Below are 18,613 nucleotides of genomic sequence, written 5' to 3'. Positions count from 1 at the left end.
GGAGGTCTCGCCGTCTGACCTTGCGGCACCCCCTTCGGTTTCCTCAGGGCACGAGTCCAGCAGCGACAACTGTCACCCGAGTCTAGCCGCGCGCTGTTTACGCGCAGTGCGCGTGAGAACCGGGAGAGCCTTGGAGATTCGGTAACAGCGTTAATCATCTCAGGCGCTCAGACTGCTGCTGATTCAGTCACTGACGTCGCCTTCTGAGAGCTGCTTAATAACTAGTGTGTGTAAATACAGCAAACAGATAGACAATGCTGATTCTTGTGTAGACCACACATTTATGTACAGTAGCTATCAATTAATTATTTTGGATTTATCTTCAACATGTTCAAAGTTTATCACCTTGAGAGCAAGTTTATCCTTATCTATGGGTCAACACCATCTGAAACAAAAAAAAGTATTTATATTTTAAAAGAAATATTATTTAGGTCTTTATTCACACTTTATTTTAAGGTCCAATTCTCGCTATTAACAAACCATTAACTACGACTTTTGCCTTAATAAACTCCTAATTTGCTGCTTATTAGTTATTATTAATAGTTAGTAAGGTAGTTGTTAGGTATTAGGATTAGGGATGTAGAATATGCTCATGCAGAATATGTACTTTATAAGTAGGCCTACTAATAAATAGCAAATATATTAATAATCGGCATGCTAATAAGCTACAAGTTAATAGTGAGAACTGGTCCCTATACTAAAGTGTTACCTTAATTTTGGATATATTTGTGATGGAGCTGCATGTCATTGACAGAAAATCTGATTTTTTTTAAAATTGCATAAATAATTACATAAAATAAAAACATAATAATAATAACAACAACATCAATAACAATAAATTATAAAATACAAATCAGTAACACTTTATTTGAAGGTGTCCTTGTTACACGTTACATGTACTTACTATTATAATAACAACAAATTATGCATAATTACATGCAAGTAACCCTATTGGGGTTATATAAACCAGTCCTAACCCTAACCATATAGTAAGTAGGCTACATGCAATAGTTAATTAATATCAGTACTTAAATGTATAATTACACTGTAAGGACACCTTAAAATAAATTGAAACCTACAAATCTATAAGACAAAAATATGAAAACTACTCACCAGAGCCTGTGTGACCTAATATGAAATATGAAAAAAGAATCTTCAGGATGGCGACTGACCTGATATGATCTAATTACAATATGTATTTTTACATATCTGATGGTGTTGACAAAAAAACTAGGAACACAGCTGCTAAACCTAATAAAAGATGAATCTTTTTAAAAATAGATCTTCCTTCTTTCAGGAGAAAGTAATATTTTTTTCTTTTAAAGATACATTTATATTTTGATTTCTTGTGTATTAGATGGCTATATTTCTGAATCTGCAGTGAGCTAATATTTTAGGGTTAGTGAGTGATCATGTAATGTCATAATTCTGAAGAAAAACTGAGAAATCCAATTTTATTTTTTAAAACAAATGTCTCAAGAATCACTGACTATCAGATAAAGATAGATAGATAGACAGATAGATAGATAGATAGATAGATAGATAGATAGATAGATAGATAGATAGATAGATAGATAGATATTGCTATCTCTTTTTTTCCTCTAAGAGCAGAATGTGTGTGTGTCAGACTTCCAGAGCTATGTTTAGCTTCTTCACTAAATGGCTGGTAGGCTTTTAAATCACATCATTATCTCGACAGCACCTGAGCTTCATTCAGTTTGCAGACACACACCAACAAAGCCAAAGTTGTATAGTCAGCAGAGCTATTATGTGTCTGACTTGTTTGCCTGATGCAATTTAATATTTAATATCATACCTGAACAAAAGATTACCCTACTTACATTCTCAAATCAACACATCACTTGCAATACTGCATGGGTTGAAGACGTATAAAATCTGGGGGATTACTTGATCTGTTGTTTATGCATTCTTTCAGCACAGCTGTGCGCGGCAAACAATTTAGAAACAGTGAGGTGCAAAACTGCTGAGAACTACACAAAACTTTTTCATCTTATAGTTCGCATAGACATAGAAGAAAGACTCTAACAAAGTTTTTGGGTGACCCCTGAGTGGATTTTTAGGGGTAAAACCTTCTGTGTCCATTCAGTTGAAACCTATTGGAGCAGACACCTATAGCCTCTAGACTGCGAGCACTCTGTCAAAATGGGTCTCAGACGGTAACCACAGAATATTTCATTAATTAATGAGTGTTATGTGGTGCTATTAAAGCACTCACACGCCCCATTTGGCCCAAAGCACAGCCTTTTAACACATTAACTCACCGCAGATCTCAATCTGATGCATGAGAAAGAGGATGAGAGAAAATCAGAGACAAGCTAAAACTCATCACATGCAGTCTGCTAGGAGTCATATACAGGGCACAAAATCCCATCGCACACTGTAATCTCTTATACTTTATGAGCCTTGTCAAAATTTGCAAAACATTTTATACAATGTTGTTCAACTCTAATGGCACTAATGCAGGTCTACTACACAACAGGAGTGTTAATATGAGAACATACATTAGTGGGCCGAGGGAATATGTGCACCCAGTTACCACTAATGGGTGCTAAACTAATAATTGCGTAATGTAAGCTTTTACATGGGCTTTTACACACACACACACACACACATACACACATTACTTGCTTTACAATTTTAATTTAGTGCAAATGGTTTTTGTAGATATAAGTTGTTGTATTTTTTTTTAAATGTGCACAGGCAATACAATTACATTTGAATTAAATTAATATATTTCCATCTGACAGATTTTCCACAATTTGAGAACAAATAACTATCATCTAGTTATGTGACAGCCAGAAACAGATGGGTGTGTTTAATAAAAAAGAAACGAACAAATGTAGGAAGTATAGAACCTACTACCTAGTTACCTAGTTACTACTACCTAGTAACCTAGTTAAAAATGAACAGGTTAAAAATGCAGTGAAGATAGAAGAGTCTTTATTCATCAGCTACTTTTAACCGCAGTATCATACATGCAGCGACATTCTGACAGTTGAAGCACTTCTAACATTTGAAAGTTGCACACGAAAACATGCACAATAAAGAAAGATATGTCTCAACACCCAAATATTTACCACAGATGTTGTAATACACTCATCTTCCCAAGAACATACTAAAATCATTATAGAAATTAGTTCATATCTATCTATCTGTCTGTCTGTCCGTCCGTCCATCCATCTCTCTCTCTCTATCATCCATCCATATCTCTATCTATCATCCATCTATCTATCCCTCTGTATGTCTGTCTATCTGTCTATGAAGACTGTTCTTTGTCTTCCTGTGCACGTTTGTTTATCTTGGGCGGATTTCAGACAGATGTGGATATATATCTCAAAATTGACTTTGGTAATAATAAGATTAACAATAGGCCTGTAATAGTTATCATTCTGTGGTTCATATCGATATAACAATGTGAACATCCTCTCTGATGAGAGCACGTCTAATTTCTAAGAAATTCGCTAACATGATGTGTTCATAAAGCTGCACAATCTCTATCACAGGTAACAACTCTGTTCTTATTAAGACTACAAGAAAGAAAAATAGCAAGCATATCGTGCAGTGAAGTTGTGGTGTATTTAACGCCTGCGCACACACGGTCCATAGTGGAGAGAATTGTGAATGGGGGGAGTATTTTGGGTGTACAGTCATAAGTCGGACTCCGAGGAGCCAGGAAGTAACTGTGAGCCATGCAGCTCATGCGACGGATAAAGTAGCGCGAGCGAGCGTCTGTTGTCAGCAGTCGGACATCACACGCGCGAGAGTGAGGAAGAACAACAAGCCAACTGCAAATTACTGCCAAATCTAGTGCAGTACAACTCACGGACCCCACAAGAGGCAAAAAAAGGGAGCTTTTATATTTTAAAGAACACAAAGCTCACTGCAACATACTCCATCATTAGAAGAAGAGAAAAGACGGAAGGAAATAAGAGCGGGACTTGCGAGTTTCAAGGCAACGCTTCACTGTCTTTGCAAGTTTAGACAAATACAATTAACAAAATTGATCAAATCGCGTTCAAGATGCCTAGGGTGGTCCCGGATCAGAGGAGCAAGTTCGAGAACGAGGAGTTCTTCAGGAAACTCAGTCGCGAGTGCGAGGTGAGCTCGATTCATCCGAGAGACATTTGATAAAGTGGCGGAAACAAAGTTGCACCTCTCGCGTGACATGAAAACAAGGGTGTCATCGCCTCTTTCTTTATCAGCCTCTAATGCTCCTGCTGAGAAAACTTTTGAACCCTCCATTCACGGCAATTGCTAAATTGCTTTTTATACATCGCAAGCATACCAACAAAAATATAGATGCAGCGTAGACTTAAAAGACGCACCTTTTAACTAAAGTACACTAACCAAAATATGCTTGCTTATTATCCAAATTTAAAACAATATAAGGCGATTTGCATTTCAAACGTGCGCATTTTCTTCTTTTTTTTCTCAGCATATTTTCCGATAGCTTGCATTTATGTTCATTATTCGGCTTTAATCTCAAATTGCTTCACCTCAGACCACATAGCCTACTAATAGGCCTATTAACTGAAATCAAAGTGGCATCAAAGACACAACCTGCAAGAATAAATTCATTTCATTCTTCTGACCACTTTAAATTCAAACTCTGAGGAACTAAAGAAAGCACATTGAAATTTAAACAAAACATACCATAAAACTGAGCATAAAGAACGGAAAATATTATGACAAGTTAAATAGAGGAACATAAAGATGTTGTAATTAATGCTTAAAACAATTTTACAGTGTACTCTAATGAAGCTCTTTTATAACAAGACTCTTTCTTTTGTGACTCTTTCATCCCTGTTTACAGATTAAATACACCGGTTTCCGTGATCGGCCGCACGAGGAGAGGCAGGCGCGCTTCCAGAACGCGTGTCGTGACGGCCGCTCAGAGATAGTGAGTACACGCACCTCACAGCACCGGTCAATGACTGCTGACCCCGCATCAGTGCTGCCAGCTCAATACTTAAATACACGAACATGATTAAACACCCGGAACTGTCACGCCGTCACCAAAAACTATGTTCAAAATACTTCCTCGTTGTAATGAGCGCCAAAAGACTGCAGAGAACATTTATGATCCATATCGTGTTATACTGACTTGTTGCTATTTAATTCGCTGTGTTATTAGGACTACAAATAATTAATCACTGCTTAAACATAAAGTGCTTCTCGGCTTCTTTTAATTATCATCACAAATGCGTCTCACGGGTGCAGATGAACTCGGACGTGTCTAATTTACAGTGTCTTTAAAAATACCCTGAGACTGCATGTTATATATATAGATTACATCGCCTTTTTTTATTATTGATATTTTTTTTAAATATATGTAACAGTTCTGCATTAGATTCCCTTGTGTCATACCCTTTTCTTTGACTGTTGATAACATGGGGGACGCTTGCTTATCTCTTTTTTTGTATCTCATGTCTTCAGGGCTGTTTTGAGATAGATTTAGCTATCCATAATATTTCTAGGAATAGATGAGACAACTGTTACTTTAATTCAGATGATATTTATGTTTATTATAACATTATAGACTAGATAGATCAAATAGATTCCACTATTTCTGTTTGATCACTTTTTAGTTAATTAGATTTTTACTGACCAGTAATGGAAAACATTACAAAAGCATTTCTAATGTAAAATGCAAATGTAAAGAAATGTTTTGTTTGTGTATAATTTCTACATGTTTTGAGATGCAATGTTCTCTCATCATGCTGTCATTGCTAAGTCAGTTTTTCTGTGTTGTGACTATGTGCACTTTAGTTCATTAATCAGTAAGATGTGGTCACTTTTGGCCTCATTTGCCCCTAATGTTAAAAGTAGTTTAAATGTTGAGGTTCACAGGCAAACATATCTATTACAAAGCTACATAATAACTTTCCTTGTGCCTTTATGTCTTTGCATGCCCATTACAATGATGTTGTTTCATATAATTTACAATATTATTGTGAATGTATGTATTTTTTTTGTATATAATTAAAATGCATCAGAATTCTGCAAGATAGTTTGGTATAAAATTCTGTTTTTTATTGTTGCTCATGCTCCTTGAAAACGTTATTGAATTATTATACCATAATTCAAAACCTTTACAGCAGTCCTGCTGCCATTAATGTAAGTGAGGGGCTGCATTTAAAACAATTATTGATTTTGTACTCCTCTCCGTCTCTGTTATCTCTCTGTCACTCGTTCACTCCTGCGTTCTGTCTCCTCTCAAACTCAGTTTGGTGCAGCCCAGTTTGCCAGCAATGAGCGTTGGTAAAACAGAATCAGATGTGTGTAACTCAATACCTCAAATAGAGAAAATGATGACTTGGGGTTTTTTCTCTTTGCGTTTGTGTATGCCCCATCCCCTCCTCCCTTCTTCTCCTGATGTTTTGAGCGCTGGCCTTGGCTCCAGGCATTCTCCTCTTCTCTCTGATGTGAAAACAGAAATGACGGGCTGCATAATTTATGCTCGGGCCTAGCTTTCTTATCCTGTTTGTATTGATTTCCTTCTAAAAGGCTTTTGTGGCGACCGGCACCAACCTCTCGCTGCAGTTCTTCCCAGCCAACCTTCATGGGGATCAACGACAGGCGCCCACCCGAGAATATGTGGACTTCGAGCGGGAGACAGGAAAGGTAGTCCTGACACTCTTTCTTTATGTATTTGCAATTATTCCTGCCCCCATTAAAACTCTCGAATGCTCCCCTTATCTCCCCTTTTTTAAATCATGTCATAAAGATATACACACACTTTCATACAAATGTATGATAATAGTAACATGCAACACTTTCATTAAAACTTTTAGTCAGTCTCAAAAAAAGCCACATGTATGATTTATGAAATCTGAGGAGTCATTTCTGTTTCTCTTTCGTCTTTTCCTTCCTTTACGCAAAGTAGAGGAAGTGTGTTGCTTTCTCAAACCAGACGTATCCATGGTTTAGATGGGCAAAAGCCTTGATTTTCCATAATGATATGTTTCTCTCTCACACATCTCAAGGAAAAATGAACCCTTGAAATATTACACTGCAGACAGCAAGAAAAACAATCTCTCTTGAATGAAACATGGCACAGGTTTCCATTTTATGTTTAAACGTTCAATTTTATTTCTGTAGCAGTATTATTTCAGACACGCTCATCGGTTTTAAATTTTTGAATTGGTCTTTCAACAACTCCCTCTTGTTTCTCTGGATTTAAGGAATGCATAGCCTCCCTATACCCATAAGAATGTAAAATAAAACCATACCGCACTGCACCATATTCGTTCCATTTATAACCACTATTAAACTACATATTTATTTCTGTTATTCTAGTCAAAGTTATCCGTGCCTGTCAGAGGCCTATAACCATAACCTCTCCCAACCTCACTTTTGTAAGGACACTTTTAAAAAGCGTGTTCATTCTGAACATTGCTTTAAATGTTCAAAATGGACATTGAAAGAACAGTGAAATTTCTGTCTTTACTAACTCTCAAGTTGGTCTAAATCTGTATGACTTGTGATTTTTCTGTGAAACACAGAAGATATTTTGAAAAATGTCCATACATTGAATGTCAATGCTTGCCAAAAGAAAAAAAAGAGACTTAAGGGTGAGTAAATAATATTCACAATTGAAATTTTTGGGTGAGCTACCTTAGAGCTCATTTGATCATGTTCAACATATAGTACACACTTAAAAACAAAGTTTCTAAAAGCGGGTTTTCATAGTGATGCCAAAGGTGAACGGTTTTGGGTTCCTTTTTTTTCTTAGTGTGAAAATCATTTAATCTTAACAATCTAAAGAACCTTTTCCCACTATAAATAACCTTTTTGCAATGGGTGTTCTTCAAGGAACCATACATGCCAATGAAGAACCTTTATTTTTAACAGTGTAAATCAGGTTCTAATCGCGTTTGGTCTCATACTGTATCGCGTATCTTGTCAGTGTGTGCACTTGCTTGGCCATTTTTAGTGATTAATAGGAAAGTGGGTTCAGCTGAATTCTAGTAGTGATTTGTTAGATAGGTATAAAAAAGGTTATTATACCGCGGCATCCCTCGTGTGAAGCCCTCTTAGTGTAAAGACCATCGACTCTACCGTGCGACTCCACCGGGCTAGGACACCGGCAAAGGATATTAGTATTTTTATTTTTATTTTATTTATTTATTTTCCTTTGTATGTTTACCATTGAAATGTTGTTGTTGTATGCATTTGTCAATTTGATTTAATTTCTGTATTTTCTTAAATGGGTGTGTATAGAGTATTTACAGAGTGTTAACTTTTAGTTTTAGTTACTTTTTCTTATTTGTAAATAGTTTTGGATAAAAGCGTCTGCTAAATGACTAAAAGTAAGTAAAGTAAGGTTCTCATGTCAATTTTTTTCTTGTTGTATCTCTTGTGATACTTTATACTGTAAATTAAGGGAAATACGTAATTGACACCGTCAGGCACTCTGTCAGCTGCGCTTGTCCACAGATGCAGCGATCGCTTTCTTAGTGTGTCTGTCACAACTACCAAATGTGATACAAATTTAATTCAAGTCTTCTAACACTTTAAAGACTCTGGTGTCGAGATGTTTACAAGTTCATAAAAGCTGATTAGGAAATATGCCGCCGGCACAACAGCTTTATGGATGGTCGCACAAGACCAATTAAAGGAAACGCTCAGGCCGGATTAAATAGCATTTTGCCATAGGTTCTTTTAAGGTCACCCCTGAGGCCTTTCCCTTCAAGCCTTTGTGTAGAAGAACGTTAGTGTGAGACATTAGAGAGGCACTTACTGGCTTTGTTTGTGTTTTTACCACAAGCCTCTCGCAAAGCTGCTGGTGTTTCTTGTGTTGTTGTGGACAAGGAAGCCTCTCTTCACGGACGCTGCCTCACTGAGATGCGCTCATTAAAAATGCATCTGTGAGAAATCAATGGACCTTTTGGCCCCGAGGCTGACGGACTAATCTTTGGCTGTTAATTATTTAAAAAGGCATGCGTCGATCCCCGTGCTGACGGGCGGCCGAGCATGCGTGTTTCTGAGCCCGGGCTCAATGGTAATCCTATCCACCTGTCTGTCACCTCTGCCAGAACTCAGATACATGCAGCTTTAATGAGCCTCACACCGTCTGCCTTCAAAATACAGCCCACACGGCGCATACTCCTACACTTTTCAGATTCTAACACTCATACCACTGTGCTGGGAGCTGTTGGATTGTTGCGACTTCTTGTTTTGTTTTGAAAGCATTTTCTCTGCATTTGCAACACTTATTTACTATGTTTGAGATGAAAGGCATTTCAGTGCATTTGGCATTTGGTTTCTTTTAACAATACTGTGTTGGTACTGTGGTACTTTGATGGTATCACATGGCGATTACCATATTCATAGCCTATTATATCATTTACATGGTATGGTACATATTAAGGTAACATTTTATAGTAAGGTCCCATTTGTTAACATTAGTTAATGCATTAGATAACATCAACTAACAAACTTTTTACAGCATTTAGTAATCTTTGTTAATGTTAGATAAAAATGTGATTATTGTTTGTTCATGTTAGTTCACTGTGCACTGGAGAAAAATGGTAATCTGTTACATAATTGAACTTTTAAATGTAGTTTTGTTTGTGTGACCGATTTAGGTTGATTCAGTGATGTTAGATAATATTTTTCATATATTTAATGTTAAAATCAATCAATTTAGATATCACCACATGAAGCACATTTTAGTTTTTTTTCAGTGCATGTTACTACTTACAAAAAGTACTATAATTATTACCATAGTGTTATTATTATTATTTGCGTAGTATTTTTTATTTTTTTTGGATATAAAAATAACCTGGAGTACAATGTGAATTCCATTGTAATTCATTTTCGTATCATGAAATATTTTGAAGCATCATAGTCTTAGCATGTGATTCCACCACTATTATTATTATTATTATTATTATTATTTGAAGGAAATGATTGACCTTTTTGGTTGCATCATTGAAAGTGTTTTTTAAATGATTGATCAGGTAGTCTTTAAGTTAACACATTTTTACATATAGTTGTTGAAAAAAAGTGTAATTCATATACTCATCTTATGTGTCATTGTTTTAAATAAGATATGTCACCTGTTTTAGAAGTTGTTGAAAAAAATCATAAAAATGCAATGACCTTAACAAGTGCTCTTGACAGATTTATATCCACGTAACACGTTTCATAGTTGGAGTTTCCTTTCTCTTTTGTTTGGAAGGAAATCCTGAATGGACTAACTTTTCTGATAAGGTCTGTCCTCCCTTCCTTTCTTACTTTGCTCCTCCTCCTCACTCACATGCCCTCTATTTTCCTTTAATCCTTTAATTCTCTGTCTCTTTTTCTTCTCTACACTCACACACACTCAAACGGTGAACGTCTGACATGGTGAATTCCCTGTAGAGCGGTGAGTGTCAGACCGGGAGACTTCATACGTGCGCCCCAGCCTCTGCTCCGAATTAAACTGATTGTTAACCTTTTCCACAAACAGATCCCTCTTAAGAGCTATGGTTTTAATAGACTACAGCTAAAATATTACCCTAACTGGAAAGTGCTCAGACTTGCAGTTGATCCCAACATGCAAAACCATGTGAGATACTGTATGTGCTGCCTGTCATCAGGAATGTGCGATTGCTGTCTGCCTATTGGCTGAGGTGTCCTTACAAGACTGCCAATTGGTTTATTTTTCACACCGTAAATCAGTCATCAACATCTCATTTGTTACTCACAATGCACATGCTGTGTTTTTCTACCAGACTCCCAAACTGTAAAAGCAATTTAGAGATAAAAGTAGAGTTGTAAAGAATATGTGAAACACAGCTAGGCAAGAGCACCTTAATTACATGAGTTCACAAGCAGCCGTCTGATGATATGCCTGATAAAAAGAAAAAAAATCATTATAATGACTTTAAAATGTGCTACGAGGCAACATTAAAGTTTATGAACTCTGTATTTGGGAGTTAGTTAATCGCTCTGCATTTTTATCTGATTTTGGCTGATACAGAAAAGCAGCATAAATAAATGAAAAATAAAAAAATAAAATTAATTGTCTTAACTGCTACAAGTGATTTTGGGCATCACAGCAATTACAATATTCAGAATGAAAACATTTACATTTAATAGTGTTGTTAAATTATTGTTTTTTATGATTAACATTAAGTGAGCATGATAGATGATAAGTAATCTGAATTTAAAAATCAAGAAATTAGCATGTACAATTAAATATCCTTTCATAGCAATAAAAAACGTAATATTAATAGCTGATATGATACCGATATTTATGTGCTTCTCTAATTGTTTTTTTTTTCATATATTTTGTTCCTTATGGCTTTCACATTATCATGTAAATGTTTTTCTCCTCTGATGAACTCGAACCTGATGACAGACTCAACATTTTCCACCTCTCACCAGAGATAGGCTCTTTTCCATAATGTTCTCCCTCCATAACTCTCATCTTTCTCTCCTCTTCTTTTCCCCTGGTTTGAAAACACAGTGGTTGCCAGCTGAAGCTGTGTAGGGCCAGTTTAAACTTGGCCTGTGGCAGGGGACAGTAGTATTATCTGAGTGGGGTGGCGAAGCCCCCGCAGCACAGCTTAAGTACAGGCTCCTAGTGTCACTGCAGGCTAATGGGAACCAGCTGTGGGGGAGGTTTAATTTTAGCAGTAGCAAGCACAGCCCCAGGGAGGAGACTTTAACCCTGTCCCAGCCAGAGCTGCTCAGAAACTCCAAAGCAAAGGTTCCCTGAGTCAGGTATTCCATCAGCCCAAAAGTCCACTGAATAAGTGCTGTATTGACTATATGACAAGGTAAAATGTGATGCACATACCCTAAGTAAAGGGAATTCCATTTGATCTAGGTAGATCATTAACCACGCTTCAGTAAAAAAAAAATATATATATTTTTGATATACACTTTTCATTAGAGCAACACCCAACACTAGAGTATAGTCTAGTAGCTTTTGGCTATCTGTAAACTATATTGTGCCATTTTTTCCTGCACTTCTATTACTAGAGCAAGAAAATCTCTCTCTCCCTCCCTCCCTCCCTTTCATGCAGCTTCTGTCTCCACCACTTAAACTCAATCTTGTTGAAATGTGATCTCCTCTGAGATGGAGGCTTCATCTGTAAGGCTTTAAGGAGATCTGATGCTTGGCGCTGTTTCCTCCTTTCCTCCTTCTTTCCTCTGTTCATTCGTAGCGCTTGTGTGTGGTTTTGACTTTTTTTATGCAAAGCAGAAATTGGGTCCGTCTGCTCGGGCCATGCCAGGAGGCTTTGATTTGTCATTTAACTTCGGAAGGGAGAGTAGCAAGAGAGCTGTAAACTGATTGGCCGAGAGTCTCAAAGAGCAGCCAGCTTTTGGCCGAGACCCTCCACAGTGCACTAGATGGTGGGCTATCAGAGCTCTGGACTACATAGGGTGACAGACAGATTGCTTGTGGAATAAAATACAAATAAGTTGTGCCATGTTCACATTTTAGTAGTAGGGATGGGCATTTTGATTAATTTTGGTACTGTGGTAATTTGGTACTGTGACACTTTTTGGTAGCATGGACCACAAATTTGATAATCAAAAGTATAATTTTTTAAATATAAAGATTTATACTATAAAGGTAAATCTATAAATCTATAAACAACATGTTATTTGACAAATTAAATAATTGGCTTTTTATTGTTACTGTACTTAGTGCAAAGCAAAATTATTAAAATATATATATAAAAAAAGATTCTACATGATTTTTTAAGCTTTTTCTACCCAAACATTTATTTGTGCTTTTCACAGTAAATATAATTTTTAAGTTTTAAGTTTAAAAGCCCATTCACACCCAGAACAATAATAAAGATAACTATATTAGTGTCCACACCAATGGACAATAACATTTATACATTAAAACTAAATTTGTATAGAGCTGCTTTGCAACGATTTGTATCGTAAAAAGCGCTATACAAATAAACTTGAATTGAATTGAATTGTTTATTGTAAACATGCCATGTAATTTTGTAATCTGCCACTTTAAATCTTTAAGCTCTTTAAAACAGAATGGAATCTGATTTGCTCTAATTATTTTTATTCATCAGCTGGTTATTGTCCTTAGTGTGCAAAGGCCTTATATAAATATAAATAATAAATTTTTATATAAATATACAATTTTCTGTTTCTTTTTTTTCTCCCAAATTTCCAGACACCTTAGAACCCTCTTGTAGCCTCCTATAACCCCTTGTTTGTGTTAAATTTGAAAACTGGAACACATAAAAAGTAATAGATTTAAAAAAAGGGTAAAAAAGATAATTTAGTTACGTGTTTGAAATGTATGTATTTTTACATTTTTAACATTACATCATCAACTTTAACTACCTACAGTATGCTTGTATTTTGAAAAGAACAGAATAAGTAAAATAGCAATAATAATTAACTATAAAATACATTTTTGAGTAGTATTTTCACTAGTCAGAATATTTGGTGCATAACAATTACTCAATTAATCAATTACTGAAATAGCTTTGACCTTGAAGGAGTCTTTGATTGCATGCTTGTGAGGTTTTGAAAGGCCTAGGGGAAGAACTTGTTTATCCGTATTCAACGTATTTTTGTGATAAAAAATGCACCAGTATGTGTGTGTCTCTGATTCGGTGCCAGTGTGAAGGCCCCTGTGTCGGAGCCACACTGGGGCGTGGTGTTTTTCTCTCTCAGACGCTATAAATCTTCAGCATGTCTGTGTGTGTAAGAATGTTCGCTCGGGGGCAGATAGCACGGGGAAGAATCGGACTAAATGACTCCATTATGAAAGGGGTTGCAGTCTGAGGCCTCACCGCAGGAATTGGTGTTTTAATAGCGTTACGTTTCCAAAACTATTAAGCAAGTTTTCCAAGTTTGATGCGTGTGTGTGTATCGAGATGTAGACTCTGACTCACATTCAGTGTGGGTGTACACTTCATTCTGCACCCCGATTTGTATTATTGTGTGTGTTTGCGTAGGTTTGGTGACTATCCATTAATCTGTATATGCGTGTGTGAATGCTACGCTTAGCAAGCACATCTCCATATTCATGACTAGTCATGTACCGCGGAACATGCTGTGGAGCTGTGTGGCGCCAGTTTGACAGTTAACTCCAAGACCGAACACATGGGGTGAAACGCTCATGGAGCCACACTCAGCTGCCGACGCTCACTGGAGGAAATCAAATGAGGAGCAGACGAAGGCCTCTCATCTTCCTCTCTCCTTTTGCCATTCAGCTGAGGTGGAGCGTTCCTCATTATTTGCTAGTTTTGCAATCATATATCAGTGTTGTGGTCTGATTCACAGATTTTTAAAACAGATAGTTCTGAATCTAAATTCTAATTGGATGAGCTTCCTTTTAAAATAACTATAGACACAAATGTGACCTCACTGTCATTAAATACTCACCCTCATGTTGTTCCAAACCCGTAAGATCTTCATTCATGTTCAGAACACAAATTAAGATATTTTTGATGAGCTTTCTGACCCTGCATAGACAGCAATGCAAATGACACGTTCAAGACCCAGAAAGGTAGTAAGGGCATTGTTAAAAGAGAAGAAATTGTTGAATAAAGTCAACAATTTTCTTCGCACACTAAAAAGTATTTTTGTAGCTTCATAAAATGAAGGTTGAACCACTGATGTCACATGGACTATTTTAAAAATGTCCTTACTATCTTTCTGGGCTTTGAACGTGGTAGTTGCGTTGCGTTACATCTTAATTTGTTTTCCGAAGATGAAGGAAGGTCTTGCGGGTTTGAAACAACTTGAGGGTGAGTAATTACTGACATAATTTTCATTTTTGGGTGCACCATCCCTTTAATGTGGCAAGTTACTACAGCTTTACAACCACAAACCGCTTACATTTATTATTGTAATGAACGTTATTATTTGGCTAAAGGATTGTTTATTCCAATGATTAATAATAATACAGCACATTTAATTATTGTATACTTGTGCTTTTATCATAGTGCTTTTGCCGCTGCACACAGTCCTTTGTGGCTTGTTGCTTTTATTTGAACAACTTCTTTGTGATGATTCATTTGAACTCATTCTCAAAGCTTTTGTTAATGAGATGGGTGACACATTGGACCCATAAACAACACCACATCTAAACAGTCTAATTGAAAAATTTCTGAGTGATGACCCAAATGAATCAGTGAATCATTTTTTGAAGTGATTCTTTGGAAATTATAAATTTACTATAATGATTTAGACTTGTCAGTGTATACTATGTCATCTATTGTTCATTTCCAGTTTGATGCTTTTCAGATCTGTGACAGGAACTATCCTGCTAGTTAAACTTTGGTTAATGATAAACTACGGTTTCCGTAAAAATGCAGTGGGCTGCGGTGGAGTCTCATGTTTCCTGCGATCTCAGACGGAAGCTGGTCTGTTCACCGATTGCTTGTCAATGACATCAAAGCGTATGTGCTAATTGATTCCTGCTGCTGCCATCTCACGTGCCTCTGATCTGATCCCAATTTTTTGAAGTTGGAGGGAAAAATGGGCTCAATGTGTTTGGCCATAAAACAATCTCTTAAGCAAGATCTTCATGGAAAGCCAGTAGTGTAACTCTGAACTGACTGAGAGGAGATGCAGAGAGGGTGGACGCTTTGTCCATCATATTCTTGCCTTCCCCCATAGGGATTCAATTATAGTGCCCAGCTCGGGTTTCTCAGGCCCGTCTCTCGGCCTTCCAGTCACACCCCTCTGATCAATAAACTCTGCACATCATCACCACGTTGTTATTTCTCTGCCCATTCAGTATGGCCAGGTTCCCTCCGTCTTGCTCACGTATCACACTCACTTTGTTTTTTCAAAATGTCTCGTTGTGGACAAGCTCATTAGTGTCTTAACAAGAAATGCAAAACTTTTCAATGTTCAGCCAAGCAGACAGGAAAATTTGACTGCAAACCCTTCAAGCTCTAGAGAATTAGCTGTAGTTGCACCATATTTGTGTGTATCTTCGTTTGTAATTGCTTGAAACTGCAACTTTGCTAATAGCAAACAACTAATGTCTAATTAATGGTAAAGCACAATATTGGCTTTATATTGTATACGTGTCTGCATAAAATCTACATCCAGAGTTCTGTCACAGCTAACTCTGATTGTGTGATATATCACAGTTTTTTTTATATTGGAAGAGGCTAAAGTACTGTATTGAACAGACGTTTTTATAGGCTTGCTACATTTTTGATTGACCTTTTCAACTGCTATATACATAATTTGTTACTACTGAGGTGTGTGTGGTAGAACTCATCTGCTGTGTTATTCTTTGAACACGGTCCATCTCTTTTCCTTCGGAAACATGGAGGTCTGCTCAGAAACCCAGTTCTGCTGTTTGGGTTGGATCATTGTGAGAAAGTGAGAAGGAGAGAGAGAAAAAGGAAAAAAGAAAGATTTTCCTGTTTCTGGATGTAATGCAAAATTTGTTTTTCCTGGTGATGATACAGACTTCACCTTGCCATTGCTCTTGCGAAAGATTTCCTTTCATAAGACTATTCAGAAGGTGCCGTTTCTTCATTTGGTCTTGAGAAAGATAATAGCATTGAGCTAAGATTGTCTACAGCAACGTTTCCGTCAATGTCTTTATTCATAATATGTATTTATGTATAGCTCTAGAGCAGGGGTTCCACAACTTTTTTGTAAGTCAAAACCCTTAGACACACAATATTTACTTAAGTGCCCCCTGAGATTAAAACTGAGGAGTTAATATTTAAGTAACTTAATAACATATTTGCATGTTCATCTTTTTTAGTAACTGTATTAGGTTGCACTTTACTATAGGGACAAATTTTCACTATTTCCTAGTTGCTTATTAGCATATTACATAAAAATGAAGACAAACCCTGAAGCTTTTATTTTGTCAAACTGTCAGCACATGTAACTGTAATCTCACAAACGCCCTGCTTTTCATTTACAATCAGTTTCTCAATTCTGTCTGTCTGTAATGTATATTATTCCCTGAATAGTTCTCTAAAAAAGTGTCCTTCAAAATTATATGGCATGCAGCAAAAAAAAAAATAGAAACGACAAATGGACAAACAAATAGAGAATCGCCATTCTCATAATAGCAGATGTAATGTTAGAGTGTATGGGAATGGCAGGTCCAGGGCTGTAGCCTGAGTGTAGGTGGTATCTCAAGTGTTTGTGAGAGCCCTTTGCTCTTGATTCTGTGTCTGACAGTGCTGTTGGCTGGGCCAGATCTTTTTTTGGGTTGAGGTTATTTTATTCTGCACTTGTACAGGGGTCCAGGTGAGAAATATAGCAGCTCTGTGTGGTTTTACATTGCTGTCGGCTAATTCCAGGAAAGAGCCTCATCTCAGGACACAGGTGGGCGACCGACACGGTCACCATCCTCACATCTCTCTGCACTCATGCTGTGACATGTATGTGCATACTTATTTCTGGTTACATTTGTTGAATGTGCATGTTTCGCACAAGCAAACACATACTTTATGTGTCAAAAATGTTATACAGCAAAGAGTTTTTTTTTGTTGTAATTAGCAGTGAAATCATCAAAATTGATTTTGGTTCTTAAATACAGTAGCTTTTAAACATTGGCCATGACAGCATATGATTAAAATAAAATGCCCTGTATCTGAAGTACAATTTATGCTCCATTCAATATCTACATCTATCACACGCCATAAAGATTCACATAAATCATGTAGATAATATGAAACTAAAGCCTTTACAGTAGTACAAGTGGAATTAAATTACATCAGAATTGCAGTGTATTTTTCCAGTGCACCAGTCCAATCTGTAAATAAGTTTCTGAAGTTAAATTTAATCTCCAAACTCTTATTTGACGTGACCGGAAAGAGAGCAGAGACAGAGACAGTGTGGCTGGGTCATGTCGCCAAGGTTTGGCCTTTTCTTTCCAAGATTCACTTTTACAATCACAAAGTCAATGTCAGCATTACTTTGTCAGCAAATATTTCTTTATAGTTCTTTTGAACTTTGTTTATCAAGGAATCTTTAAAAAATGAAATGTATTACAGTTTCTACAAAAATATTAAGTAGCACTGTTTTTAACTTTGATAAATAAAAAATGTTTCTTCAAATCAGCATATTTCAGTGCTTTGCATATTACAATTGTTCAGAATAATAATAATAAATTAATTGCTAATTTATTAATATAAATTAATAAATGTATAAAGCTAATTTATTTATAAATGACTAATAAATTATGAATTAATAATTTTGTAAATATATTAGACTAGAAAACTAATTATGAATATAAATTGAATTTGAATGAATTTATATTTTAAATGACTAATAAATGATTAATTAATCATTTTTAAATTATTAGAATAGAAAACAAGTTGTAATAATTTTTCACAATATTACTGCTCTTCACTCTAAAAATGCTGGATTAATACAACACAGCGCTGCATGGAAGAGATATGGACAAACCCAGCGACTGGGTTGTTTTGACCAAGCGGTTGGGTTAAATGTTTAACCCAACCTTCTGGGTAGTTTTATTTAGCTTAACTATTGTTTATATGGCTGGCTTAAAATGAACCCAAAATAGGTTGTAAATTAAAAATCAGACACATAATTACTAGAGGCATCAGCAAAAGGTCAACATTAAGCAATTCATTTTTTTTATTATTTAATTATAATT

At 36.3% G+C, this 18,613-nt stretch overlaps 1 protein-coding gene across 7 annotated transcripts in view; it reads left to right on the top strand.

The window, feature by feature from the left end:
- The first annotated feature begins 3,666 nt into the window (after window positions 1–3,666).
- The window catches only part of LOC306888744 (core-binding factor subunit beta), a 39,375-nt gene continuing 24,428 nt past the window's right edge, over window positions 3,667–18,613 (top strand). For all 7 annotated transcript variants that reach the window (XM_079447171.1, XM_079447172.1, XM_079447170.1 and 4 more), the window contains exons 1-3: window positions 3,667–4,119; window positions 4,835–4,921; window positions 6,529–6,645. In XM_079447171.1, the coding sequence (XP_079303297.1) occupies window positions 4,042–4,119; window positions 4,835–4,921; window positions 6,529–6,645 (282 nt within the window). In that variant the 5' untranslated portion in view covers window positions 3,667–4,041. The remainder of the gene's footprint in view (window positions 4,120–4,834; window positions 4,922–6,528; window positions 6,646–18,613) is intronic.

This window comes from Barbus barbus (assembly GCF_936440315.1).
Source record: "Barbus barbus genome assembly, chromosome: 22".
Lineage (NCBI taxonomy): Eukaryota > Metazoa > Chordata > Actinopteri > Cypriniformes > Cyprinidae > Barbus > Barbus barbus.
Note: the sequence above shows the minus strand (reverse complement) of the source record. Positions and strands in the feature narration are given on the sequence as shown.